The sequence below is a fragment of the Zingiber officinale genome, chromosome 1B (assembly GCF_018446385.1).
Source record: "Zingiber officinale cultivar Zhangliang chromosome 1B, Zo_v1.1, whole genome shotgun sequence".
In the NCBI taxonomy this organism is placed as follows: domain Eukaryota; kingdom Viridiplantae; phylum Streptophyta; class Magnoliopsida; order Zingiberales; family Zingiberaceae; genus Zingiber; species Zingiber officinale.
This window is the reverse complement of record NC_055986.1, coordinates 114,224,705-114,250,391: the sequence shown is the minus strand read 5'-3', so window position 1 is coordinate 114,250,391 and position 25,687 is coordinate 114,224,705. Positions and strand designations below refer to the sequence as shown.

General features: G+C 41.4%; 6 protein-coding genes across 7 annotated transcripts; 2 read left to right on the top strand and 4 right to left on the bottom strand.

Moving 5' to 3' along the window:
• Positions 1 to 1,403: 1,403 nt before the first annotated feature.
• On the bottom strand, positions 1,404 to 2,196 carry LOC121973868 (NADH-ubiquinone oxidoreductase 20.9 kDa subunit-like). Its single transcript, XM_042525219.1, has 2 exons — positions 1,929 to 2,196; positions 1,404 to 1,841 (listed from the first exon to the last, which is right to left on the bottom strand). The coding sequence occupies exons 1-2, from the start codon at positions 2,080 to 2,082 to the stop codon at positions 1,690 to 1,692; spliced, it is 306 nt and encodes a 101-aa protein (XP_042381153.1). The 5' UTR covers positions 2,083 to 2,196; the 3' UTR covers positions 1,404 to 1,689.
• A 454-nt stretch (positions 2,197 to 2,650) lies between these two features.
• Positions 2,651 to 4,596, top strand: LOC121973850 (putative serine/threonine-protein kinase). Its single transcript, XM_042525198.1, has 5 exons — positions 2,651 to 2,823; positions 2,915 to 3,057; positions 3,142 to 3,355; positions 3,522 to 3,934; positions 4,003 to 4,596. Exons 1-5 carry the CDS (start codon positions 2,754 to 2,756, stop codon positions 4,432 to 4,434), a joined length of 1,272 nt encoding a protein of 423 aa, XP_042381132.1. The 5' UTR covers positions 2,651 to 2,753; the 3' UTR covers positions 4,435 to 4,596.
• Positions 4,597 to 4,741: 145 nt separating this feature from the next.
• LOC121973859 lies at positions 4,742 to 5,436 on the top strand. The gene has a single exon (XM_042525210.1). The coding sequence runs from the start codon at positions 4,844 to 4,846 to the stop codon at positions 5,237 to 5,239; it is 396 nt and encodes a 131-aa protein (XP_042381144.1). The 5' UTR covers positions 4,742 to 4,843; the 3' UTR covers positions 5,240 to 5,436.
• Positions 5,437 to 12,730: 7,294 nt separating this feature from the next.
• Positions 12,731 to 16,891, bottom strand: LOC121988709. 2 transcript variants are annotated; one of them, XR_006114100.1, is made up of 4 exons: positions 16,452 to 16,891; positions 15,408 to 15,508; positions 14,081 to 14,186; positions 12,731 to 13,257 (listed from the first exon to the last, which is right to left on the bottom strand). XR_006114100.1 is itself a non-coding variant. In XM_042542313.1 (2 exons), the coding sequence occupies exons 1-2, from the start codon at positions 14,219 to 14,221 to the stop codon at positions 13,072 to 13,074; spliced, it is 327 nt and encodes a 108-aa protein (XP_042398247.1). In that variant the 5' UTR covers positions 14,222 to 15,396; the 3' UTR covers positions 12,731 to 13,071. The 2 variants fall into 2 exon arrangements, 1 of the variants encoding a protein (XP_042398247.1); XM_042542313.1 differs by lacking the exons at positions 15,408 to 15,508; positions 16,452 to 16,891 and having other exon boundaries at positions 14,081 to 15,396.
• Positions 16,892 to 17,516: 625 nt separating this feature from the next.
• LOC121973829 (putative vesicle-associated membrane protein 726) lies at positions 17,517 to 19,696 on the bottom strand. Its single transcript, XM_042525177.1, has 5 exons — positions 19,003 to 19,696; positions 18,375 to 18,513; positions 18,171 to 18,291; positions 18,022 to 18,084; positions 17,517 to 17,909 (listed from the first exon to the last, which is right to left on the bottom strand). Exons 1-5 carry the CDS (start codon positions 19,190 to 19,192, stop codon positions 17,763 to 17,765), a joined length of 660 nt encoding a protein of 219 aa, XP_042381111.1. The 5' UTR covers positions 19,193 to 19,696; the 3' UTR covers positions 17,517 to 17,762.
• A 1,366-nt stretch (positions 19,697 to 21,062) lies between these two features.
• On the bottom strand, positions 21,063 to 22,053 carry LOC121973839. Its single transcript, XM_042525187.1, has one exon. It carries the CDS (start codon positions 21,946 to 21,948, stop codon positions 21,289 to 21,291), a length of 660 nt encoding a protein of 219 aa, XP_042381121.1. The 5' UTR covers positions 21,949 to 22,053; the 3' UTR covers positions 21,063 to 21,288.
• Between the last annotated feature and the right edge of the window lie 3,634 nt (positions 22,054 to 25,687).

Sequence of the window (25,687 nt, the reverse complement as noted above, 5' to 3'; positions counted from 1 at the left end):
GATCATTCACTTTGATCGATGCAGTACGTCTAACTTTGTAGGAGGCTTTAAACAAAATCAGTCTTAATTTTTTTCTCTCATTCTATCACTGATTGAGGCTACACTTAACTACTCGAGAAACAGCATGCCCATCTCGACATTCTCATTATCTGTATCAACTTTATCTAAAACTAGTGCTTTTCTAATGACCCATCACTTTGTCCCATAAAGTATGTTGTCACGACACAACTTCATGAAGTTTAACAATTTCTATAAGAACATGAATCTATTCTGAGTACCGAATGGAATAAGCAAAATGTAATTATCACTCTTTGCAGTCGAAGGTGAAGGTTGACACGAGGAGACTACGTGAGTATTGAGTGATCAAAAGAGAATGCATGCATCAGAACAATTTTTTTCTTCTATAGTGCAACAAACCAAGAACCAAAATTTGAAGATTGGAAGAACTGGTGATTAATTAAACAATGTAGCATAGACATCATATTTTATTCCCACAGTTGATATTCCTAGCCAATGCCGCATGATCTGGATGAGAATCAACAGAATACATTTCAAAGGATTGAGAATCAACAGAATGTGTCCAAGGTTGATTACCTTCAATTTCTAAGTTTCATAAATCAAAAGGTCATTATCAGACTCGACACTTGTGTCACATTTTAGATTAGTTTTACCACAGAATCATCCAAATATGGCACCCTTATAGAGGACCTCCAAGTCGTTCAAAAGTTAAACATGGTAACAAAAAACCAAACTAACTTCAAAGTAGAACAAAACAGTTTGCTTGTATAACAGCAAAAGACCATTGGACTTCAGCAGCACGGCTATGAGGAAAATCTTAAGAATGAAAAGTAATCAGGCAGCATTCACAATAAATTCATGTCTCGAGATCATAGTATGCGTAGTCTTTTGCCATATATGCATGTACAAATGCATTTCTTCTTCCAAGACGTTTCTAATCTTATAATGTCAAGGCATGCATTTTATACTTTACCATAGACAAGATTATGTATGAGAATCTTGATCAACTTTTTAGTTCAAGAATGGCAACCTAAATGCGTAATTTTAACATCATGTAATTTCATATTTATTAACTATCACTTCAATATTCTAAACCATAAAAAATAGCTGATATTTTGAGTTAAACACTGCATAACTGTCAATTTCAGGAAATGCAGAACAAATAAAATTCCTTTCTTTCCACAAGATAACAGAAATATTTGCAGTAACAAAGCTCTTCATAAACATTGCCAAAGTATTGCAATGGCATTCTAATGAATAGAATCAAGTTATTGATTGCTTGTAACAATTGCAAATCTTTAACAAGTCAGAATTTTGTGAACTAATCCACAACACAGGAGAGAAATGGCAAACTGTCAGAATAATATTTGCGCAATAGGCAGCAATTAGTGTAAAATAATAATCAAATGCAAATCTATGAGCAAGTCAATCTTGCAAAAATGACCAGTGTCACTACAATAAGGCAAAACAATTATAGCATCAATCACTCAGTCTCGCACGAAGCTGAGAATGTCATATTATGCACAACAGGAAGCAACAAGTTTATAATACTAACCAAATGCAACTGTGCCATAATAAAGGACAAAGCTAAGTCTTTATTCCCTAGCAGAAGGAAAGGAGTGGCAGGAAACAAGAACAAGACTTCGTTATTCGAAGGATCGGCAACACCGGCTACGCCTTCTTATAGCGGGCCACCTCAGCCTCGTTGGGGAAGAAACCCATGAGTCGGCCGACAGAGTTCTGGTATGCATACATGAAACCACCCATAAGCCCGATGATGCCTCCGGTCACCATGGAAGGTCCGCGGACGTTGGGCTTGATCCCTACCAGCGAGATCTATTAATTTCCATCCCTAACCGTGATCGAGAAATTGAGGCGGAATATACTAGATTGGGAGGGCGTGGAGGTACCGGATAGGTAGCCGACGGTGACGGAGACGGCGGTGATTGTGGAGAGGCGGAGGTAATCGAGGGTGCTGAAGTTGGCGACGGTCTTGGTGAAGGGCGGGTTGCGGTCTATCACCGGGTATTCCGGCTTCGCCCCAGCAGTGATGTCGATGTTCATCCCGTCGTCGTCGCCGCCGGAGCTTCCTCTCTCGTCGATCGAACGTGCACACTCTTCTTGATCAGTAAGATCGATCTCTCTCCGACGGCCGCCCTTCTTATGGAATCCCTATCTCTTAGCGAGATCATCATTTGTTACAACGTGGGCCGTCGTTGGAGGCCCATTAAATAGGGTTGTGCCCAACATTTAGCCCTATTTCTTATTTTATTCTTACGAGCCGAATTTGAGATATTTGCTAAAATTAAACTCACTTCTTCACCTGTTATCTGACCCGGTAATTACGTTAGCAGACCGCGTACCCAATTGTTACCACTTAACAGACCAACTCTAGTCAGGTGATGTGGGCCTATGCTAAGAGCCGTGCCGGTAGTTAGATTTGACTACGTTTTTGGTCAAGCGGCAAGCATAGCATAGTTTGGGATAAAAGGCAGGAAACATCCACAAAAAGCACCCATTTCCAACCCGCTCTCCCAATGGTTGATGAGTTTGATCGTGGATCTCAGATATCTCTCTCGTTCGTCTTTCCCGCGGCTTCTTTACAACTGCGAGCCTGAAAAAAATCAAGCAAAAAAAAAAAAAATTGTCAACAAAGGAATCAGTCAGAACGAGATCGATGGTTTGACTCCCTGTTCCATCTCGATCGCCGGCGCTTTTTCTCCTTCTCGATTCGTATGGCCACGAGAAGCAAGAAGTTCTTCAGCGGCATCGTGAAGCGCTTCTTCGGAGATCGCCGCCACAAAGGTCGGTCTTTTATCGTTCTTCCTCTTCTTTCGCACCGGATTTTTGAGCTTGCGTCGCCATCTGATTCCTCGATTCTCTGTGGCGGTTGTAGACGGGAAGAAGGAGAAGGACGACTTGGCGGCGATAGCGGCGACGGAGCAAAGGGTGTTCCGGTACGAGACGCTGGTGGCGGCCACCAGCAATTTCAGCCCCAAGCACAAGCTTGGCGAAGGGGGATTCGGTCCAGTCTACAAGGTATTGTGGCAGAGACAATTGATGAATTGATTCAGAAGAAGATGAGTTGGGTGTTGATTAGGGTTTTGGTTAATGCGGAAGCAGGGGCGGCTCGAGGACGGGCGGGAGGTGGCGGTGAAGCGGCTGGGGCGGGGGTCGCAGCAGGGCGCGAGGGAGTTCGAGAACGAAGCGCTGCTGTTGTCTCGGGTGCAGCACAAGAACGTGGTGAACCTCTACGGCTACTGCGCCCATGGCGACGACAAGCTCCTCGTCTACGAGTATGTCCCCAACGAGAGCCTCGACAAGCTCCTCTTCTCCCGTAAGCTCCACCGCCATTAATGCCCATTCTTCCTGCCCTTCTTCCTTCAGGATTCCCTTCCTTTTGTTATTCTTCATCAAATTGGGACTTAATTATCAAAGATGCAACCTTTCTTCGATCAGCAACTTTAAATTGAAGTCCTTTTGTTGCTGATGGAATTGAGCAGGGGGAGAAGAGGGGGTTGATCGGAGGAAGAGGAAGGCGGAGCTGGACTGGGCCCGGCGGTACAAGGTAATCCTCGGGGTGGCGCGAGGGCTGCTTTACCTCCACGAGTCGGCGCAAACCACTATCATTCACCGCGACATCAAGGCCAGCAACATCCTGCTCGACGGCCGTTGGACGCCCAAGATCGCTGACTTCGGCATGGCTCGGCTGTTCCCGGAGGACCAGACCCACGTCAACACCCGCGTCGCCGGCACCAACGGCTACATGGCCCCCGAGTATGTCATGCACGGCGTCCTCTCCGTCAAGGCTGATGTCTTCAGCTTTGGCGTGCTCCTCCTCGAGCTCGTCGCCGGCCGCAAGAACTCCACCTTCGCCTCCCTCCCCGACGCCGACGTCGGCAGCCTCCTTGAATGGGTATACGCTACGATATTAACAGAAGTTATATGAAATCACAGGTTAAAAATTGTTTCTTTTCTGACCAGGCATGGAAGCTTTACAAGAAGGGGCAGAGCGTGGAGCTGTTGGATCCGGCCCTGTCGCCGGCGATCAGCGTCGCAGAAGCGGAGCAGGTAGCGATGTGCGTTCAGCTAGCGCTCCTCTGCACCCAGGCCGACCCGAAGCAGCGTCCCGACATGAATCGCGTCTTCGTCGCGCTGTCAAAAATTACCACGACGATGACGACGACGACGACGTTGGTGTTGGAGGAGCCAATGGCGCCCGGACTTCCCGGACGCAGGTACCGAAGGAGATCCCACGGACTCACCACCACCTACACCCGGGGATCCACCGCCGCAGCACCCACCAATACAGCCGGCGAATCTTCCTCCGCCTCCTCCGCCACCGCCTCCACCACTAGCACTACAACCACCAGCGCCGCTCGTTCGAGCACGACGCGCGTTGCATCGCATCCGTAGGTTTGTAATTGCATTAGTTGTGTTTATAATTCTTTCGATGTAAATTTTGGCGGATTATAAAGTTTTGCTCTTGATATTTTTGGTAATTCTTGATGATTTATCTGGAAATTTCAATCAAATTTTCATCTGAGTCGTCTTTAAATCGAGGTTTCGTCGCTATCCACCGCTGTCTCCGCATCCTGGTCTCCATTTGGAAAAATATGGGACCCTTCCGCTGAACCAATAGATTTCCCAAATAGAGGAGGTAGAAAAGTGTGTTCTGTAGTATTCGTATGCTTTCCTTTGTTAGTCTCCTCGTTGAGGTCGTTAAATCCGCCAAAGCATCGCTTTGTGTTTTTCTAATCGAGATCTGCTTCGGCCTCCGATTAGGGTTGTGAGGGTTCCGCGCTGATCCATCGATCTTGCTTCCATGGCTCTGGAGTGGGTGGTTCTGGGCTATGCGGCCGGCGCGGAGGCCATCATGCTTCTGTTCCTTACGCTTCCGGGCCTCGACGTCCTCCGCCGAGGGCTCGTCGCCGTCGTCCGCAGCGCCCTGAAGCCGCTCCTCGCGGTGGTGCCCTTCTGTCTCTTCCTCCTCGCCGACATCTACTGGAAGTACGAGATGCGGCCGACCTGCGAGGAGGAGCACGCCTGCACCCCTTCCGAGCACGTCCGCCACCAGAAGTCCATCATCAAGAGCCAGCGCAATGCCCTCCTCATCGGCTCCGCGCTCCTCCTCTACTGGCTCCTCTTCTCCGTCACCGGGCTTTTGGTCCGCATCAACCAGCTCAACCAGCGCATCGACAAGCTCAAACGCTCTGAATGAACACAAGATGCTACAAATGCAGGCTTGGCCTCTCTATCAGTTCGGTTGTTGTCGCCCAATTTGATCTTTTGATTTTAAAGAATAGTTTCATTTGCATCTTGTTATTGTTGATCCATGCATCGTTTGATTGTTAAGATAGCACAATATAAGATCTTAAATAACCAGATGATTGAGGTTACTCACAGCAAGATTATTCACTTAGATATTGTACTTTTGATCAATCTCATCCGGCTGAGTATTATAATTTGTTCTTGATGAATTAGATCGTTTATGGTTATTCTGTTTCTTCATTGATTCTTTCACATATGCTGGTCGCATAAACAATCAATTCCTTGTTTTTATGGTTACATAACTATCTTTGTTTTACAACTTATGACTTGAAGTGGTAATTGTTTCCGTAATAATCTTAGAAAACTCCTTTGCTTGTTATCTCCATTGAGAGTTGTGATGAATGAGAAGTTCATGCAGTCAGGACAATAATGCACTTTGAGCTTTCGTTGCTATTTTTCATAAATCAAACACAACCTCCTATATCTGATACATTAATCGATGCTTGATTAGTGGTTATGTTACCTTGTGTTCACAAATTTGTTGAAGTTCTTTCAGTTCTTGTGTACTTCTTCCCTTGTGTGTTGATGCAACACTTCATACTGTTTCAGATTGATACCGCACTTTGAGGTTTCATTGCTAAATAAACTTCCGTGTGTGTAAATTTGTTGTTCTTGTAAACATTTTAGATCTTCTTTTTGACACTAGATGTATTTTATCAGAAACTTCAGTGCTTGTATACTTCTTCCCTTGGGTGGAATTGCAGAACCTCATTCTTTGTTAGATCAATAATGCACTGCACTTTGATCTATTGTTGTTATTTTGTCAGATTTAAGCCCTTGCATACATTGCAATCTTCCTTTTGTACACCATAGCTAGTTTACTGAAAACTTAAGTGTTTGTATCCTTATTCCGTCGTTTGAAAATGCAGTAGCTCTTACTTGGCGCGTGTGATTTTGTTGCCACAATATAGAACGTTTAATCAAACTTAATCTTTTGGAACAAATTTCACTACTTGATTGATCTTTCTTTTGATCTATGGATGAGTGAATTTGATGCATTGCCGATCATTACATCACTTGTTTTGCAAGGCCTTTTCTTTTCAGACTTATAGTCCAAAAGTATTTAAAGACAGATCAATTATGGTGGTTAACCCTCAACAAATTTCAATACTTCATGCTGATCATTACACTTCAGTTCTTGAAGTATTTTGAAGTCCCAAAGACCAGGAATTTCTGATCAATTATGGTGGTTTACTCTAAAAGCTTTCTGATTATTATGTTTTTACTTCCCTACTAGTACTAGAGCTTTATGATTTACTTATTTTGATTTCGATAGTATCGTGTTTAGGGGTATAAATCTAGCAGCTTTAGTTCATAACTTTTGCTTTGTGCAATGAGTTTTTTTTTATATTCTCATAAGGACTTTGTTGAGAGTTATAATCTATAATATAATCTTTGTGCAATTGTTAATAGAAAATAAAGTTAAAAAAAAAATCAAAATATAAATATTGATAGAGTTGGATTTTTGTAGAGAATTGAAAGCCAAGAAAGCTATAGAACAAAATGTCATCAATCATTATATTCTTAAGAACCTACGTCTCCAAAACATTTGTCAATCAATTTCAATCTAACACACACACACACACACACACACAAAAGCAAGAGGCTTATTATTCAAATATCCATCACAAAAATACAAGCAACTCAATAGATAAGAGGATCCGAGTTTGTCGCCCAAAATATCCTTACTTTTTTTAGTTTGCCCCTAGACATTTAGTAAATTACATTTTACCTTGGGATTTTTAAAACCAGACGACCTTGGTCCCTCCTTTGATGTCGTCTAGTCTAGTGAAGATAATGTTCAATGTGATTTGTGTCCCATGTAGAACTCATTCACAGGCAGGCTCCTTAGGGTGAAGACGAATAGACGATAACAATATATGGTTGAGGTAGCACGGAAATATAAAGATTGTGATTTTTTTAAAGTTGATGTAATATCAATTTATGTCGATTAATTTTGAAGATGATTAATTTTAGAGATGATTGATTTATTTTTATAAAAAATTAAAAAGCATTTGTAATAGGTAGTTCATTAGTCCAATATTTACTTAAACCTACTTTTGGAGATGTTAACTTAAATGATAATGATAATGATGATGAGAAGGAGGAGGAGGAGGAGGAGGAGGAGGACGAGGATGTGGGAGACGTAAAAACCTACTTTTGGAGAGAAAAGTTGGGCGCAATTTTTACATAAGATTTGAAGCTACTTAATGAGGCATGGAATTATTCCAAAATTACAACAAATTCTTTAGTGTACTACTGGCGGGCTGCCTTTCCCCGCCGGCGAGCTACCAGCGGCGCAGCACCCACCGCGTCTCCCGCCTCGCCGCATATTCCGGCGGGGTGGCACGCCCATTTCCTCCTAGCCTTCCTCGTTGGAGTCATCGAAGGGGTGGAAGGCGAGGGCGGCGAGAGAGATGCAGTGGCCGTGCCCGTAGCCGACTCCTTTCGCAGGGTCCCGCCGTCGCCGCCGATGAGCCTCTCCAGCTGCCTCGTGATCCTCTCGATCTCGTAGAAATCCAGCAAGGGGACGGCGACGCCGGTCGGCCCCACCTCATCCGCTGCTGCCGCCACGGTGTTGGCGGAGGCAGCCTCCTGCTTGTACCGCGACGGCGGCGGCCGCCGGCGTATAAAACGGCCGAGGTCGGACTCGGGGGAGGCGCGGGAGTCGTCGGCTCCTGATCTGCGCATGTACCACGCCCATGCGGCCGCCTTAGCCATCGCCCAGTCGTCGTCGGCGTCTGCGGTGACGGCGGCGGTGGTGGCGGAGCTTCCTCGTCTAACCCAATTACAATTCATGGAAGCGAAAAAACAATGGGTCGAGATACTTTAAATTCTAAATTTATTGTCAATTCTTTCTTTCCATAAAAAATAATATCAAATATTTTTTTTTAAAATCACTAATAAGTTTTATAATTTAATATCCACAAGACAGCTCCTAAATTAATTAATTATTTTTTTTTTTCAAGTTGAGATCAAGTCACATCATCACTTGGTGTGTAGTTTTGTCACAGGCAGGATTTGATGGTCCCGCCTGTCCTATCCATCCTTGGAAGAGGAACAGTAGTCGAAGAGATTCGAAGATAATCACTCCAAGGTTTGTCAACCCAAACTAGCCTCGATCCAAACAAGTAATGAGATAATTCATTTTCTCCCAACTTCATCTCACCTTATTAGGACACAATCTAATATAATATGAAGATTGATCCTTTCCGAAAGTCGATGGGATAGATGTTAGAGACGTGGTCCTTCTATTGATATCTTGTGGACTTCACTTCGCCTGTAACACAAGTAGCGTCAGTGCCGAACCAAGGAAGGGGTCCCCGGTGATGACCCTCTGATGCTCAAGTCAGCCTCCGATAAAACAAGAAATAAGAAGAGAGACTGTAGCGCAACAGTAAATATCGCATGTAAAAGTATACCTCCGTCGATTCTTAGACCCCTTTTATACATAGCCCCAAAAGCGTGCATGCATGCTTCCCAAGGTGAGCACACATCTCAAAATTTTTCTTGAAAAGACATGTCAGTAAGTGTCCCTGACACAGTACTTTAACGGGTCAAGCATATCTTTGAAGTGACAGTGGAAGCTTCCGTCTTACGATCTTCTGTCTGACCATGTCATCTGTCAGCGGTACTAACTCCCAAAAGGATGTTGAAGGATATCCCGCTATGTCTGTTGCTTGGCCGAGCGGAATGGCCGCTCGGTCGGAATTTTGCTATCCTTGCGCTGTCTGCTATCACGCCAAGCGGGATAGTCGCTCAGCTGAAAGTCTGCTGTCACGCCGAACGAGATATCCGCTCGGCTGAAAGTCCTCTGTCCAAGTGTCGTCTGTTGTCGGGCCGAGTGAGATAGTCGATCAGCTGAAAGTGTAACGCCCCACCTCCTACTGGCTAGGCTGTAAGGCCGGGGGTTACATTATGCTAAACTATTCTTGGGCTATCATTGAATATTACGGTGCGAAAAAGCTGAACTAATTAAAACTCTCTGCTATTTGCTATAAAATCTGAAATTTATATTCAGACTACACTTCTGAAGTTGTACATATGCTAAGGAAGGGAACCTAAACTTTCTATTTAATCAAAAAGCTGAAATCAGACACTTCTAATTGAAATCAGACTTTCCAATCAATCGGCTGATTGATTGGAGTGGTTTGATCGATCCACTGATCGATTCAACGTGCTACTGTGCATGGAGGTAAATTCGGAATCGATCATCTGATCGATCCAGTCTGTTCAATCGATCCGATAATCGATTCGGCAACTCTATGTACGCGGAAGTCGCGTTTCAATCGATCGGCTGATCGATCGAGGCTTCTCAATCGATCAGCTGATCGACTTAGCTGCTCTCTGTTCGCGGGGAATTACCTCCCAATCGATCGGCTGATCGATTGAGGACTCCTCAATCGATTGGCTGATCGATTGAGTTTCTGATTTTAGGGAAATCCCTCACGAACTCATTCAGAACCTCCAAAATTCAACTAAAGCATGAACAATCTTACTAGTCATGTCCTTACTCATACCTTACTAACTAATATCAAGACAATTAACAGTCTAAGCATGGCAAAATGCATAGTTTCACAATTCATGATACTTAGCATCCTAAAAGTGTAGAAAAGCAACAACATAAGGAAGTACTAAGTTTTTAAATTTGCTAGTTTCCCAAAAATCTTCATTCAAGGTTCCTTCTCACACACATCTTGTCGCATTACCCTCCAGCCTCCGCTAATCCATCTTCCCTTTACCTTTATCTGTAGTATAAGGAAAATGAAACTATAAGCTTGGGAGCTTAGTAAGAACCATCTACCTCACAAAACATGCATTCGAAGAAATCATGCTTTCAAAGGATGCTTTTTGAAACACATGCTGATGATCATACTGAAAATGCTAAAACATGACATATAGACATACAAGTCATGGCAATCAAGAACTGAACATAAAGCTATTTGCTATATCAATAAGAAAACTAAACTGAAGCTGAGCTGTATTCATATATCTGGTTTGTGAAGTTTGAAAATTATTTATATAAATAGGTAAATATAATAAATATGCTGTTGATGGACCCGACAACTGTACTTGCTATGCGCGCATCCCTAACTAGGCCCGAGGTAGCTAGTCCCGAATCCAATAGGGTTACTAGGTTATCTAAACCTAGGGACGATTATGGGAGCTTAACTCAAGGACAACTGAGAGCCCAGTACAGTGCCATTGATAAAAGTAAAATACTGTTCATAAACTATTTTATCGTATCTTTCTCTTACTAGGTTATCTGAACCTAGAGCTAGGTTATCTGAACCTAGAGGCGACTATGGGAGTCCACCCATTGGACCATAGTCCCATATAAACTGAAGCAAGACTAAGTATGCTTTTTAAAATGCTTCTATGGCACTTAACTGAGCTATTAAAATGCCTACTGTAATATAAAACTGTACTAGGCATTCTATCGAGCACTTGGTGTGCTCTAATTCTGCATATGGCTACGCTAAGATCATAAACGCGAACTAGGACCATAAAAGTGTACGATTAGCTACTTATACTGCAGGTGAGGGGTTACTTACATCCTGCGCTAAGTTTTCTTACAATCCGATCGCTAGGTTTCCGGAGAAGAAGATGGTTTCGGCGATCCTCTTACGTCTACGCTTCCTTCTTGCGGAGGGGAGCGTCCTCGTATCGGAGAAGTCGCCGGAAGGTGCTCCTACGACCCTATGGATGGAACCCTAGGTCTTCTTGGGTTTTGTGCACCGAGAGGGTGCGGGAGAGAGAGAGGGGTCGGCGGTGAGGGTGAGGAAAAAGTTGTCGATCAAATAATAAATCCCCACTTAATTTCCCTATTTATGTTAAGTGGTTAATACATCCCAACTCAATAATAAATATAATTTCTCTCCTTTTTTTTCAGCACACCCTTGCTGGGGCCCCTTGGTTACTAGAGTCATTTATAAGTCGTAGGGTCTAATAGGTCTCGGGTTCAATTTTCGCTCAGGTTATTTTATATTTTTATTTAATTTTGCTACTTCTGCTACTCCAAATATTCTATAAAAATATTCTAAAATTCCAGAAAAATAATAGAACATTTTTAAAATTTATTTGAGAATTTTCGGGCGTTACAGAAAGCCCACTATCCATATGCTTGATTGATGGGCCGAGCGGGATAGCCGCTCGGTGGGTAGTTCACTGTCTGCATGCTCAGCTGATGTCGAGCCTGTTGCTAGACCAAGCAGAGGTGCCGCTCGACTCGGCTTCTGCTCGTCTCTTGAGTGTCGGTCTGGTTACTCCTTATGTCGAAGACGGTGGGTCAGTGCTTAATTCTCGATCGACGTATGACTCGCCCGACCGATCAACATCATCTAATCATTGACCGTTTTGACTATGACCTCCCCCGTGACAGCAAGATGGATCCCTCATCATCACCACATCAAAGATATTCACTAATTTATTTTCATATAAAATGGAAAAAACAACCACATAAAATATAGTCTTGTAATTAATCATTAATTGAAATTATTAATGGAGAGTGAAGAATAAATTTTCAAGGTAAATATCTTTAATTATGGTGGCAAATATCTTTAATTATAATTAAAGGCACCTTTAAGATGCGTGTTTAATTGTTATCGCGATTATGGTTTTTAGGACTTTTATTTTTTTATTTTGAACTAATTCTTTATTTTGAGAACTAATTTTTTTTTATATATATTCTTATCCAATGAATTGTTCCCATCGTACTAGGAGAATCGTGAAGAATTTATTATTATTTTTTTCCACTAACGTGGTCTCACTGTTTACCCATCATTTTCAGCATCGATAAAATCTTTCACGACTATCCTACTTTATTAGAAGGGTGTAAATAAAAAAAATTCAGATGATCCTCAGGGGAGAGGATATGACCGTACAATTTTACCTAGATTCAACCCTTGTACAGACCAATACAATACATTGATTAAGTTGCCCTACCATTGATTAAGATATCCACAACACCTAATTAAAGTTAACTTATATGTGAAGTGAATACAAAACATAGTTTTATATATTTACTAAGCATAAAATTGTTATTGAAGGGTATATTACTCTATTTTAATTCACAACTAAACAAGCATTTTTATGTGCTCCACATTGTCATATCTATAAGATGACCTCTTTTGCCCCTAGGAGTATGGTGTCGTGGTTAGATCTTTCAAAAATAGATAAGATATTTGAAATTCGAGTATGACGTATTATTAAAAACTTTTCTTCTTAATGATTAACGGATCCTAAACCGTTGGTTGTCATGATAAGCCTTTATGTAGGTTTACGCGATTTACTTTGATGATAAATGAAAATTTTTCATAAAATAAAATCGGTCACTCCAAATATTAGTAGGCCGAAGGCTAAGATGACCTCTCTTCTTTCCTACCATTAAAGTTGGCCTTACGGCCCCATCCAAACAAGTTATTACCATCTATGTCAATATGAAAAAGAAAAGATCTTCCACTACTAATTCTCCCTTTGACCTTCTCTCGTCTCTAAAGCAACACAGTTAAGAGTCAGAAAGTCAACGACGAACTTGCAGCATTTATAAGCCGGCGACTAAAGTCAGCGTAGAAGGAAACGAACATCAATGGGAGTAGTAGACATTGTCTCCCACCGTCTTCTCTCCCGTCCCTTCTAATCTCATAAATAAGCAAACGCCGTTCATTGCCTCCCGCCAGCTCTTCCCATTCAATAAAAAAGGAGGGACCTTGGGAGACTAATTTACCGGCCGGCGAAGAGAAGATGGAGATGGGCAGCAGCATCCCATTGTGGCAACCGCTCACCATCGCTTTCGTCCTGGGATGGGTGGCGGCCGCATCCTCCTTCAGACTCTCCAAGAGAGCACGGGCCTTGACGCAGCCCTGCATCACTCGCCGCGTCCTCGCCGGAACCCCGACTATCCTCTGCCTGCAGGTTAACTCTATAGATAACACACACACACATGTATAAGAAAACTAATGGAGTATCTCTTAAAATGATGCAGAGGGCACAACATGGTTTCTTGGACTGGATGTTTTCAATGATATCTTGCATCGTTTCAGTGCCTTTCTACACTGGATTTCTTCCCATTGTCTATTGGGTATGACTAAAACCTTTCATAGTCAAATTCAAAACACAAGCTTGAAATTATTCTTTGTTTTCCTTTCATTGATAGAGTGGCCACAGGAAACTAGCGAGACAAATGACACTGTTGATTGCCTTCTGTGACTATATAGGGAACTCTATAAAGGTATGTTTCGAAGCTTAAATCACATACTGAATGAGTAATATATGGTGTGATCTACTGCTTAACATTTTTGTGATGAAAAAACAAAAATCTATAGGATATAGTGTCAGCTCCTAGACCGATTTCTCCTCCTGTGAGGAGAGTGAATGCTACAGAAGAAGAGAAAGAAAACTCAATGGAATATGGTTTTCCATCCTCACATTGCTTAAATACTGTCTGTCTCCTGGGGTCATAACATTTTCCTTCTCTTGTTTGTGTTTTTTTTAGCACTTCCTCATATTTAAATTGTTTATTTATCTATTTGTGCAGATATTTTTCACACTACTTTCTCACACAAGATCCTAAGGCTAGTGATGCCATAGTTGCTATTGTTATGGCTTTACTTTCCTTTTTCATTGTACTGATTGGCATAGGTATAATCTAATCCCAGATTGCATAAGAATAATATTTTGGGGTAACTGAAATCTGAAATTTCGTCTTCTTCTTTGTCAAGGGAGGATGTACCTTGGAATGCATAGCTTGATAGATGTAGTGGCTGGAATCATCTTTGGAGTTCTTCTCCTTGCTCTTTGGCTCACAGTTCATGAACATGTTGATGGCTTCATTACAACTGGGCACAATGGTATGGTGATAATCAGGATGCATTCACTCAATCAGAAAAATGCTCCTTATCAGCCAGTTCAATCAGAAAAATTTAATATTTTGACATTAACCACATATACCTCTGAATATCACATATATTGCATATGTAGTATACAGTCAGTCAAATAGTTATGCTTTTCAAAACCTTCATGCCAAAGAAGCATTTTTTTTCCCAGAACTAATTGAGTTGTGTTTTTACCTTTTCTGGTTCTTGTTGCAGTCACTTATTTTTGGGCAAGTTTATCATTCTTGTTATGCTTTGCCTATCCTACTCCAGAATTTCCTACCCCAAGTTTCCAATACCATACAGCCTTTAATGGGGTTGCATTTGGACTGGTAAATACCTAATCTGGCACGATAAATTGTTTCTACAAACTATGTTCTTACACTTCTAAATCCAATCCAGGTAAGTGGAATCCAGCAAACACATCTCCACTCTCAACCAGAGAATATTCAAATCTTATTTAGTTCTGAACTTTCAATTGGAGTCTTCTTAGGAAGACTGTTGGTTGGCATTCCAACCATACTAGTTACTAAGATTTGCAGCAAAGCTGTTGCTCAGAAGTTGCTCCCTCTGGTATGCAACACTTTGAGCATCCCAATTACATCATCATGTTATGTCCCAGAACTCAAGGGCAGATCAAAGGGCAAGCCATCAGGCCATCTAGCTAGAAGGGTCGGGTTTGGGCGACAGGAAGCATACAATGTTGACACTGGAATAAGGTTTCTGCAATATGCTGGTCTCTCATGGTCTGCAGTGGTCTTGGTTCCTGCATTCTTCTCTCTTCTCAGACTGTAGTAGTAAGCTTAAATTGTAATCCACTAGAAATGACAGTTTCCCAGGTTCCAAATATGGAGTTATACTTGTTTGTGAAATCAATGTACAGAAGAAAAATGAGTGTTACCTAGGAGACCTATGTTTGCACTTACATGGTTAGTCGGACACTGAAGGATATACCTATGAAAATTTGCTCAATATTTATGAGATTGCAGTTTTTTTTTTTCATGCTATCTGTGCAGTGCTTTAAAATTGTCCTAACTAACAATATTTAACATGATAAACATGATCGTCATCACTGTTACATTAAATGAAGTCAGAAATCCAACAAGAAATATTTCATTGTAGAGTTTGCGATTCTGTAAATTATACGTGTATTGCAAATATACTGTTGAGAGGAGCAGATATTACCAGAATGATGCCAAGTTGCAATGATAGCCTATGAGTTATTTCAGAAAACCACATTTCCAACATATCCATCATATGGGTGGTATGGTGGAATAATTTTGGAGCTGCAGGAATAAAGAAGCAACAAAGAAAAAGAGTTCAGTAGTTTGCCAGATAATTTATAATCATACAATGACAATGAGCCAGGTCTAAACTATATGGAACGAATTGCAAGTAACAATTATCATTTGAATATCATCCATGCAGTGCAATATGAATGAATGGCTTACATAATCCCAATAGGAAATAAGAACCCCTGTACTCAGTTCAGAGCATCATGGACAAGAGATGCTAACCTTAACTAGAGAATTTCTTAGTAATGTGGTCGCATCGGTGATTCCCTTGTTGGTAAGTTGTTTAAACACTGTTTTCCTTGAACACCGATGCTTGATCAAGCATCAGTGTGCATAACAAAGATGGATGACATTAGCACTGATTTCTTGGGCTAGTAATGAATCCTACAGATAATCAAAAAGCGAGAGTGGACAGCAATCCTCAATGAAATGGAACCTAAATTCAGGGAGAAACAATGACAAGGCGAGGTACACCTGCTGGACAGATCTCAACGACCAATTCCTAACTAGCAAGAGGGCAACATAGGTTTATCTATCAAGGGGCGCCTGCATCCATCAGCCCAGCAGTAAAGATGATAAGTTATCTTGCATAGCTTTTTCCTACAACCTACAAGCGCAAGAGACTCCTCAGATCTCTCTCTCTTTCTTAGGGCATTTCTGTTCCACAAACCTTTTCCGATTGCTATACTTCTTTGCAGGAACTCTCTTCCAGTACATAATTTAATTAAAACCTAACCGAAGCAATTGAATTGAGCACACAAGCATAATTCCAAACCAGCGACATAGATGATTTGAGGTCAACAACTACAAAAGGTCGAGAAGATCTTTTTTTTTTTTTGGGATCCATAATTTGGTCAAGAAATACAAAAGGTATATGGCAAGACACTATCGAACGGAATCCAAAGACATGGAAAAATGCAACACAAGCTCATACCTATAGGGACCAATCGGAAAGCTCCGTATTCCCACTGCAGGATTGCATTGCCTGAAACTGGTCGACCCCAAGCTTGCGCGTGATTCACCTGACCTGGAAGTATACATACTGTGAGGGTGGGAGGTCGACCTTGATGGCGTCAACGTCCAACCAGATGAGGAATCGGCGGATCTTGACCCCTTTGAGGTCATCGATACCGCCATACTTGACGACGCCGGAGACCCTGGTCTCGTAGTAGACGAGGTACTCGAAGTCCACGTAGCAAGGGCCGTCGAGCTCTACGGAGAAGCTGCCGTTGGAATCCAGGAAGGACTTGACCGGGGTGCCATTGGAGGGAGAGGAGGCGGCTTCGCTGGCGGCAATGGGAAACAAAAACAGAGAAGAGAGTAGAGGAAGAAGAGGCGCGAAGAAGAAGACGAAGAGAAATCGCCATGGCGATATGGAGAAAGATACTTCGGGATGAGATTTGAGGAGGCAGCTTCTTCCTTGCGCGTTTTGAATTTGTTTTAGAAAAAAAGTTTTAAAAAAATTGGATAAATATATTAAATTATTTAGTTATAGCTGTTACAATTGAGTTATCATATAGATATAGTAACTACGTTTTATAACTCCTACAATGTGTGAATAAATTTGAGAAGTTATAATTTTTAACTTGGATTTAACTCGATTTAATATATTGTATGTCATGTAATTCAATCCGAATTAAAAATTACAATATCTTAAATTTGAACTTGTAGTTATAGTAATTACGATTTCATAAGCTATATAGGTGTAACAGCTATGATTTCATAATTACTATAATATAATTCGATTTAGACTAGAAAATAGATTGAAATGCACTTGCTAATGCCATGTGTCAGAAGGTACTTGTGTTATTTTAAGAGGGAGATGTGTTCTTATGATAAAAAATTCAAATGGTGCACCTCTTTAACGATTCTATAAAACAGTAACACCATTTTTATCTGTCCTTTTATATTGATTCTCCACTCTTGCCACTTCATATATCTAGAGCAAATTTAATAAATTAAAATAATTTCAATCGACATTAAATTGGATCATTTAGAAAAATATTTTATGCCAAACAAACTGAACTAAGTTTCAGCTCTTGAAGATACAAATGTTTCAACCAAAAAATTACATATGTGAAGAGTCAAATATATACACAAAACATTATAAATAATAGAATGATAAGGGTCGTCCTCGGGGCCGCCAAGATCACGGTTTCACCGTTTTTATAACGTCATATAGAATTAAACGAAATTGCCTCGAAACATTGAGAACCAATTCGATATGGAACTGATGATAACCACATCAGAAGCACCTGAAGCCAGGGCAAATTGATAGGATTATGAGGAGAATGAGGAGGGCGATGATACCGAAAACAGCTAGCTTAATCTTCATATTGTCTACCCACATCTTCCTCTTCAGCTTTGTGCCTTGTTGCCTGAAATCTTGGGCCTGAAATATCACAAAATAGCACATATATATCCATTTGAGGTAGAATCGTGGAGTGGTACTAGTGAAATGGGATGAGTAATCTCGCATACAAAGAAAGAAGAATATGTCATACCTGGGAGCGAAGATCATCAGTCTTATCGACAAGAAGTTCAATTTTCTCACCACGCTCAAGAACCTAAAAATCAAAAAAATTTGTGAAAGATGGTTTCAAATATCGGTTATCAACCATCAAACAATGTGGGGGAAGAAAAAAAAAATCACCTTCTCAATGTTTTCCATCATGACTCCTTTTACTTCAGAAACTTGAGCTTTCACTTTGGCTATCTTGTTTATCTCTTCCGGGTGATCGATACAGAATTGCATGTGCTCTTTAAGCTTGGATCTGGTATTCGGCCCAAAAGAAATTTTAAAAAACTAAACTGTGCTTACTAATGACAATTAGTTTAGGGATATGAAGATAAATACTTGTATTCGCGGTTTAGGCCATTGGCTGAGGCAGTTACTGCTTTGGCTCCATATTTTTTACTGAAATCCTCCTTGACCCTCTCCAGGAAGGCAATGGGAATTTGCTTGCCAGCTGATTCAACAGCAACTACACAGTACGCTGCAACAATTGTCACAGCAAACTAGGTCAGTTTATCCTTTTAAGAGATGCGATATGAAGTCATCTTCGTGTTATCGTCGTTGAGTTGTGTGTGCCCAAACTATTTTGAGGCTTCGTTGAGCTCTAGTAAGACAGTTTAAACTAATTTAAACATCTATACAAAATCAACATTTGTAGTCACGTCTTATCAAAATTGCAGTTGAAAGAGTTAAGATCGATACGAAAACTTTGCAACCCTGATAAATAGCAGATCTGTGGTTGCTTATCATGGAAATAGAATTTCTTGATTTCATATCAATATGATTAAGATCTAGATAAAAGACAACTAAGATCCATATTCCAAAATCGTCTTTATTTAAAGACGCAAATCGACGAAAAAAGAGGGATTCAAAAGAGAAACACGATCCAGAATGCCGGGGTGAAATTTTGAAATCGGATAACGAGAGAATCAAGAGCACGGAACACTGGAAAAGGGATCGGGAGACTCACTTAAGCCGTTCTCGACGAGGTAATTGAAGGTGTGGCCGTCGCAGTTGTAGGTGAACCTGTTGTTGGAGGAGGGGAGCTTCTGGAGGCATTGGGAGGCGACGGAGTTGAAGTTTCCGGTGAAGGCGGTGTACTCCGCCAGGATGACGGTGCCCCGGGCGACGAAGCTGTAGATCAGCGTTTGCTGCCCCATCTCCCCGCGTCGGGAGGCGGAAACCCAAGCCCTAGAAGGTGACCGCGGAGGAACCGAGGGCGGAGGAACCGAGGGCGGATGAAAGAAGGAAGGAAGGAGAGGGAGGGCGAGCAATGGCTACCGAGAGAGGATCGGCGATTGATGCGCTTTTGTTCTTCTACTCCCGCTCTCTCTCCACCTGCCATCGATGGCGTCGCTCTAATTATGGTCCGATGAAATTTATCTGAACGTTGCACTATTTTATTTAAGCCCCTATAGTTTTCAAAATCCTCGAAACGTTGGCAAACTTCCAGTGTAGCCCCATTTTATACGATTAAAACACATTCATCCCTTCTTAGCTGAACGAACCTTTGCTACAAAAATGATAGCAATTAAGGGGTGCACTTGAAAGTAATAGATTTGTTATAGTGGATAGAGATTAATTTTTGACGAATAAATATTTTTTTTAGAAAAGATTTGTCTCACTCCATAATGATTTAACCGTAAGTTATAAATTAATTTCATGATTTATTTTTTTCATATAATTTAGGGATATATTAAAAATATTTATTTATGATTTACTCTCCTTCCTATAATTGGGAGAAGAACTCTCAGAGACGGGTGGACATAATTATAGATTTATAGTGATAGCAATTAAGGGTCAATAAAATCTTAATTAAATTTTAAAAAATCAATTAATTTATTCAGTTTTATTTAAATTTTGATTTATTCGTTCGATTATAAAATTTAAAATTCAATGCATCAGTTAAGTACTCGTCTACAAATCAAGCACGAGTCAATTAATGCCACATTAAAAAAATCAATTAATTTAATAACAATTAACTAATCATCTACAAGAGTCAAGCACGAGTCAATTAATGTGATAAAAACAATCGATTAATTTAATAACCGACGAATTAACTGATGTTATATCCATTAGATTGGTCTAAACACAATTCGATTTGTTCAATGGCTTTACCATCCCAACAAATATGGGGAAAAGGTGATGTAATCTATGATAAAAGGATAAAAGAATAATGATACGTAGAGAAAAAAATTTCAGACAAAAATTCAAGGATATAAACATAATTTAATAGCCTATTATTTTCATTTTTATGGACTCCATCAATCTACGTGTAACTCTACCATATTTCATTTGTCCAAGTGCCCAGATGGTTCGAGGGCGACGAATTTATTATAATAGAGGAGAAATTAATTCTCAATAGACGTATACTCTTAAAAAAAAATCTACTCTCACTCCCTAACCATTTAGTGGATGCTTACCTCCTTTCGCGTAACAAGGAGACGTACTATGAGGACGTTGTGCTACAATTAGACCCGTTTCATTTACAAAAAGGAATCATTCATCGGTAGCAAGTCTACTGCATAGTCTAATCTTCTTACAAGCGATAAATAGTCAATAATGACTGCTTATGTGTGTTAAAATAAACATAAGCATCTACATAAATCCATTCAAATTCTTAACAATCAACATTATCATCGATACAATACGAAACACGTACATTCATAATGGGTTATATATCCAAGTCTAAACTTTTGCACATATACACTTGCAAATCACCATTTATTAGCTGTTATTTAGTATTGGCAACTGATTCAACTCTTGGTCACATTCGGTCATTTAAATTAAATAGGTCTTCACTCTTTCAACCATTTAAATGAATGGATATAAGATAAAATTTGTATTGAATCATATCGAACAGAATCAAATCAATTCAATTACTCATGATTCTTCTTACTGTTGGTTCATATGAAAAGTTGAATTAATATATGAATTGTAATGTATCAAATGATAAGAAGCATGAACCCTAAAATTCCCAAAACTTTGATAACTTAGCCAGACATTAGAATGGAAAGAACTTCACCAAGAAACAAAAAAGGCACATAATTTTTATCATCGAGAAGCTGAAAATATATACCAAGATACAAGGCGCTTGCATTGTTTCTTGATTTTTTAGAGTTAGGGTTTGCAGATTATGCTAATAATGATAGAGAAGAACAGAGTAAAGATGTTGTGAAGGCTGAGTACTGATGGAAACCAACAATGATAAATCAGGGAAAATATGGAGTTTTTGGTAATCGAGGAACAGAGACGATCAAGATCCAACCTCTGTGGCGGACATTTTCCGGAGAGCCTCATCGGCAGCGACAAGTGAGTCGTCGATCCCGATCGCAGTCTCGTAAGCCCTTTTCGCCTCATCCGGCAAACCCTTTTCCACGTAGCACTCGCCTAGGAGGCAGAAGGCTTTGGCGTTCTCGGGGTTGAGCCGGACAGCCTCGAGGAGGTCGGCGAGGGCCGGATCGAGGTGTTGTCGGCGGTCGACGGCGAGGCGGAGCTCGGCGCGCTTGAAGTGGGCGTCGCCGCGCTCACGGGGTTCGAGAGACCTGGAAGCCGGAGGGGAGAGGGCCGCGTCGAGAGATCGGAGGGCGGGAAGGTGGAGGCCGAGGAGGTCAAGGGCGAGGGCGCTGAGGACGTAGGGGGCGGCGTCGCGGGGGTCGAGGGCGATGGCTCGTTCGGCCTCGTCGCAGGCCGAGCGGGCGAGGGCATCGGCGCTATCATCTCCTTTTCTGCGGGATTCCCCGGCGCGGGAGAGGAGCTGGGCCCCGGCGATGAAGTGGCGGCGGGCCTGGACGGAGTAGGAGGGGCGGAGGAGGCGGGTGGTGAGTCTCTTCGGAAAGGATCGGAGACCGTAGAAGGCAGCCAACGTGAGGAGGAGGATCAAAGCTTGTACCAGCCACGATGAATCGACCGCCATCTCTGTCGCCGGCAGAGTCTCCCTCGAGCTAATCGATCGCTGATGAAGAGATCGGAAGGTAGCAAATGAAGTCAAATAGAGTGGCTTCGGTCGGGTTCACGAGTTTCCTCGAAGCAGCAAAACAGTGTTTTCCACACACTATCCTGGCTATAATAATGGTGTCTAACTCGCCGTACATATGGTAAAAAGATGAAATCGCTCGTCTCCAGTATTTTCGTCGTACCCGACCTAAGGTCATCACGAGGGAAATAAATCATAACATCCTGAGCTAGCATGTGACAGGTGGGGTGAGTTGCACAGGGACCGAGGATTTACGCCCCGACTACCCTGAGTTTCGACCCCGTGACCTCATGTGATAAGCATCCCACCATATACCAACTCGAATGACATGTGGAGTCATCTAACTCGCCGTACATGACTAACCTCCGTTTGGATAGGGTGAGAGAAATTTCACTAATAAAATGGAAGAAAAGGGAGAGGAAGAGAGGGTAATTTTTTTACGTCCTAAATTAAGGTGTAAGAAAATAGATCATTTGAGGAGTAATGGAGGTAAAAGTTCTCCTTCACTCTCCTCAATCTTTTCACTCACCTTTTATCTAAACAAGATTAAAAGTTATCTTCCCATTACTTACCCTTCCCTCGCCAGAGGTCGGGAGCTTGAAAGTAATCTGGACACCTTGAGTGCATTCATTTTAAGGCGTCCGGATCACTTCAAGGCACATCGACCTCTCAATCGCGGATGAATGGTACAGATGGTGAGTTAGGCGCCATATCAACCTCATATATATAAATTTTTGATATGTTGCGCGTCTCACTTCCGCTGCATGACTGATTGAGTCAGAATGCTCTAAAGTAATTCAGACGCTCCGAGTGAGTCGAAATCAGGACGCGCAAGTCACTTCCGAGCACCCTAACTCTTAGTTGCATAGCGGAGGCACACATGGGGCAATGCACAATATATTAAAACTCTATATATAATTTTAATATACAGCGCACCTCACTTCCGTGCCTCTGCTACACGTCTGAGTGAGTCGCGAAGGATTTTCGTATTGAAATTCAATTTTTAAGTGTGTGTGTATATAAATATACACACACACACTTAAAAATTGAATTGCAATACGGAAGTCCTTCGCGACCTTATGCTCTTGGCATCATGCTTCAGCCGCATCCCCTTCTATGCCCTAACTTCTTTGGTCGCTTCTTTCTTCGCGTTCTCCTTTCTCTTCCTCCCAGCGAGGCTCTTCTTCCGTTGCACCCTTGCGTTCTCCTGTCTCTTCCTTGGAAGGAAGAGGGAAGAAGGAGGTGTGTGAAGAAGTTAGGAGAGGAGCGAAGCCCGCCTCCCTTGCTCCCATCTGAAAAATGCAATGAGTTTTTTTTTTTTTTTTTTGCTTAATTCATGTTTTTCATCCTCTTCTTTCTTTCCCTTCATCATCCAATCCTAAAGTCTAGCCTTTTTTCTTCCTCCCAGCGAGCCGGCAAAGAGAAGAGCATGGTCCGTCTCCCTTGCTCCTTGTGAAAAAACGCAGCGAAGGATTCAACTCATTTCCCATCCGAAAATCTAGGTATGTTTTTGATTGTTCAAACTCTTAATTATTGGGTGGGTTCGGAAATGGTTGGGAATTAGGTTCATTCTTGCTGTTGAATGTGATAGTTAAGAGAATGTGAATGGTTGGGAATTAAGAGAATCTAACCAAAATTAGGTTCTCTTAATTTTGATTGTTCAACCAGTAATAAATGTGATAGTTAAGAGAGATTGAACATAACTCCCTTCTCTTATTTGGACATTATAAATTTTAATCTATGAATGTTGTAATTTTTTTTAATTTAAATAATGAAAATTTGATTATTAGATTGTTATTTCATGGCATCATCAAGTTATAGCAGTATCGAGAATACGAGATTTCAACCTGTAACATGTAGGGACTACGGATAAAGAATATTGATGTGTGTTTCTAGATCAACCAAGAATCCTAGAAGATACTATTACAGATGTGGACAATATAAATGCAAAAGTGGGTGACGAGCAATACTAGTTCATCCTGTAAAATTAATAGTGAACGCAACGCTCCTCATGGACATCATCTGGGAATAATCAATGTACTAAAATTCATTTGGATATTAGTGATGGTGAACTTGATTTTTTTAGCTGTCATCCTGATTGGATTGGTAGTTCATTTGGTTAGTTAGTGTTAAGTAATGTTGGTATTGTAATGTAACTGGCTAAATGTTTGTAATTATGGATACAAACTTAATTTGTTAGTTTATATCGTTAAACATTGTTGAATAATGTTGATGTTGTAATTGTAGTATGATGATGAGTGTTTTCTGTTGTCCCAATAAGTCTCTGTGATATGCTTGCAAAACAAGTTGCTACCGTCTCTAATTGAAATGCTAAAAAAAACTGGAATGAGCCCATATGGTACATCAGTTCGAATAGAAATTGTAATGAGAAATTTAAGTTTGCGGAGTGTAATTTCACTCACTCTTTATCTGATGAAAAAAATTAGTTTACCAAAGTTCTCATACAGGAAGAAGAGGCAGTGATAGAGCACCCAACATCTAGGACACATATGCACCCAAGAAATCAACAGAAGATCTAAAATGCCCCAAGAATCATAGGAAAAAGTGTTATTGGAAGCTATAAATTAAATCCATAGAATGAGAATTTATTACTCACCACTTGTTACTAGAAGATTGGATGAAGAATAAGGTGTTAAACCCTCTTTCTTATAAAATTCAATTTAAAAATCAATGGATGCATAGTCATACTTTCAAGAAGCTCTGTTAGCCTTTGCTTCTGTAGTAATTGTAATAGAACTAATTACACTAATGCAGTAATCTATAATTGCACCAATAAATGATGAGCATGTAATAAACGTTAATAACAGTAAGGGTTAAGAAATTGTGTATCTCCGGTCGAAGCGTCGGACGTGCCGACTGTCTTTAGAGAATTGATTGCCGCCCACGGTGCAGAGGTTCTCCGGCAAAATCCTCCCAAGATCCGACAACCGCTCGCGTCGCTCGTAGGTACACTCCAAAACGAGCGCCGCACTTGGACTCAACCTCAGATCACGAACCAAGCCTCAGAACTCAGAAAGAAGTAAGAAGAAGTAGAAAGCAAGGGAGAAGGAATACTTTGCTTTATGAAGTGAGTTGAGAAGGAAGTGAGGAAATGTATTTATACACTTGAAGCAGTGCAGAGGAAGGGACGCACATTTTGCTTCTGCTTCCTCTTCTCACGCGCGGATGCGCTGGATGCGTTGTTTCGCATCATCACGTGACGCGGACAGAACCGAAGCGCTGCTTCGCTTCCTCACGCGGACCAAAACCGAAGTCTGCGTCCCTTCCTCACACGTGGAACCAAACTCTGGTTTGGTTTTGGTTCAGATCGAACCAGAACCGGAAACCAAACTGGTTTGGTTCAGACTGAACCAAACCAGCAAAAACAGCTCAGGTCGCCCGTGAGCGCAAGGCCCACGGGCAGGGGATTTGCACCCCCCCTGCGCACGTTAATCGCGCATGTGACGCCCGGTTTATGGATTTCCGGCTCGATCCCCCCAAATCCACTCGATTTGGGCTTGGCCCGTGCATGCGTGTAGGTCCTCTTATCATTGCTAAGCAAGGATGGAAGGGCTTCCTATATAAGCCCTTCCAAGCTTCTCCACTTAGCAATGTGGGACTAAAAACACTAAAAAAAATGCTTTGAATTTAAAACAAAATTCAACAATCCCCCACAAAT

Bases quoted from the DNA above. Each gene is read 5' to 3' on its own strand.
- LOC121973868 (XM_042525219.1), bottom strand. From the start codon at position 2,082: ATGAACATCGACATCACTGCTGGGGCGAAGCCGGAATACCCGGTGATA. The intron at 1,842-1,928 runs GTACCTCCACGC...TCTCGCTGGTAG, and splicing joins CACCGTCGGCTACCTATCCG to GGATCAAGCCCAACGTCCGC.
- LOC121973850 (XM_042525198.1), top strand. From the start codon at position 2,754: ATGGCCACGAGAAGCAAGAAGTTCTTCAGCGGCATCGTGAAGCGCTTC. The intron at 2,824-2,914 runs GTCGGTCTTTTA...TGGCGGTTGTAG, and splicing joins CGGAGATCGCCGCCACAAAG to ACGGGAAGAAGGAGAAGGAC. The intron at 3,356-3,521 runs GTAAGCTCCACC...GGAATTGAGCAG, and splicing joins CGACAAGCTCCTCTTCTCCC to GGGGAGAAGAGGGGGTTGAT.
- LOC121973859 (XM_042525210.1), top strand. From the start codon at position 4,844: ATGGCTCTGGAGTGGGTGGTTCTGGGCTATGCGGCCGGCGCGGAGGCC.
- LOC121988709 (XM_042542313.1), bottom strand. From the start codon at position 14,221: ATGCATCCTGATTATCACCATACCATTGTGCCCAGTTGTAATGAAGCC. The intron at 13,258-14,080 runs GTACATCCTCCC...GTTAACCTGCAG, and splicing joins ATCAAGCTATGCATTCCAAG to GCAGAGGATAGTCGGGGTTC.
- LOC121973829 (XM_042525177.1), bottom strand. From the start codon at position 19,192: ATGGGGCAGCAAACGCTGATCTACAGCTTCGTCGCCCGGGGCACCGTC. The intron at 18,514-19,002 runs GTGAGTCTCCCG...CAATTGTTGCAG, and splicing joins CCTCGTCGAGAACGGCTTAA to CGTACTGTGTAGTTGCTGTT. The intron at 18,085-18,170 runs GTGATTTTTTTT...TTTGATTTTTAG, and splicing joins TGATGGAAAACATTGAGAAG to GTTCTTGAGCGTGGTGAGAA.
- LOC121973839 (XM_042525187.1), bottom strand. From the start codon at position 21,948: ATGGCGGTCGATTCATCGTGGCTGGTACAAGCTTTGATCCTCCTCCTC.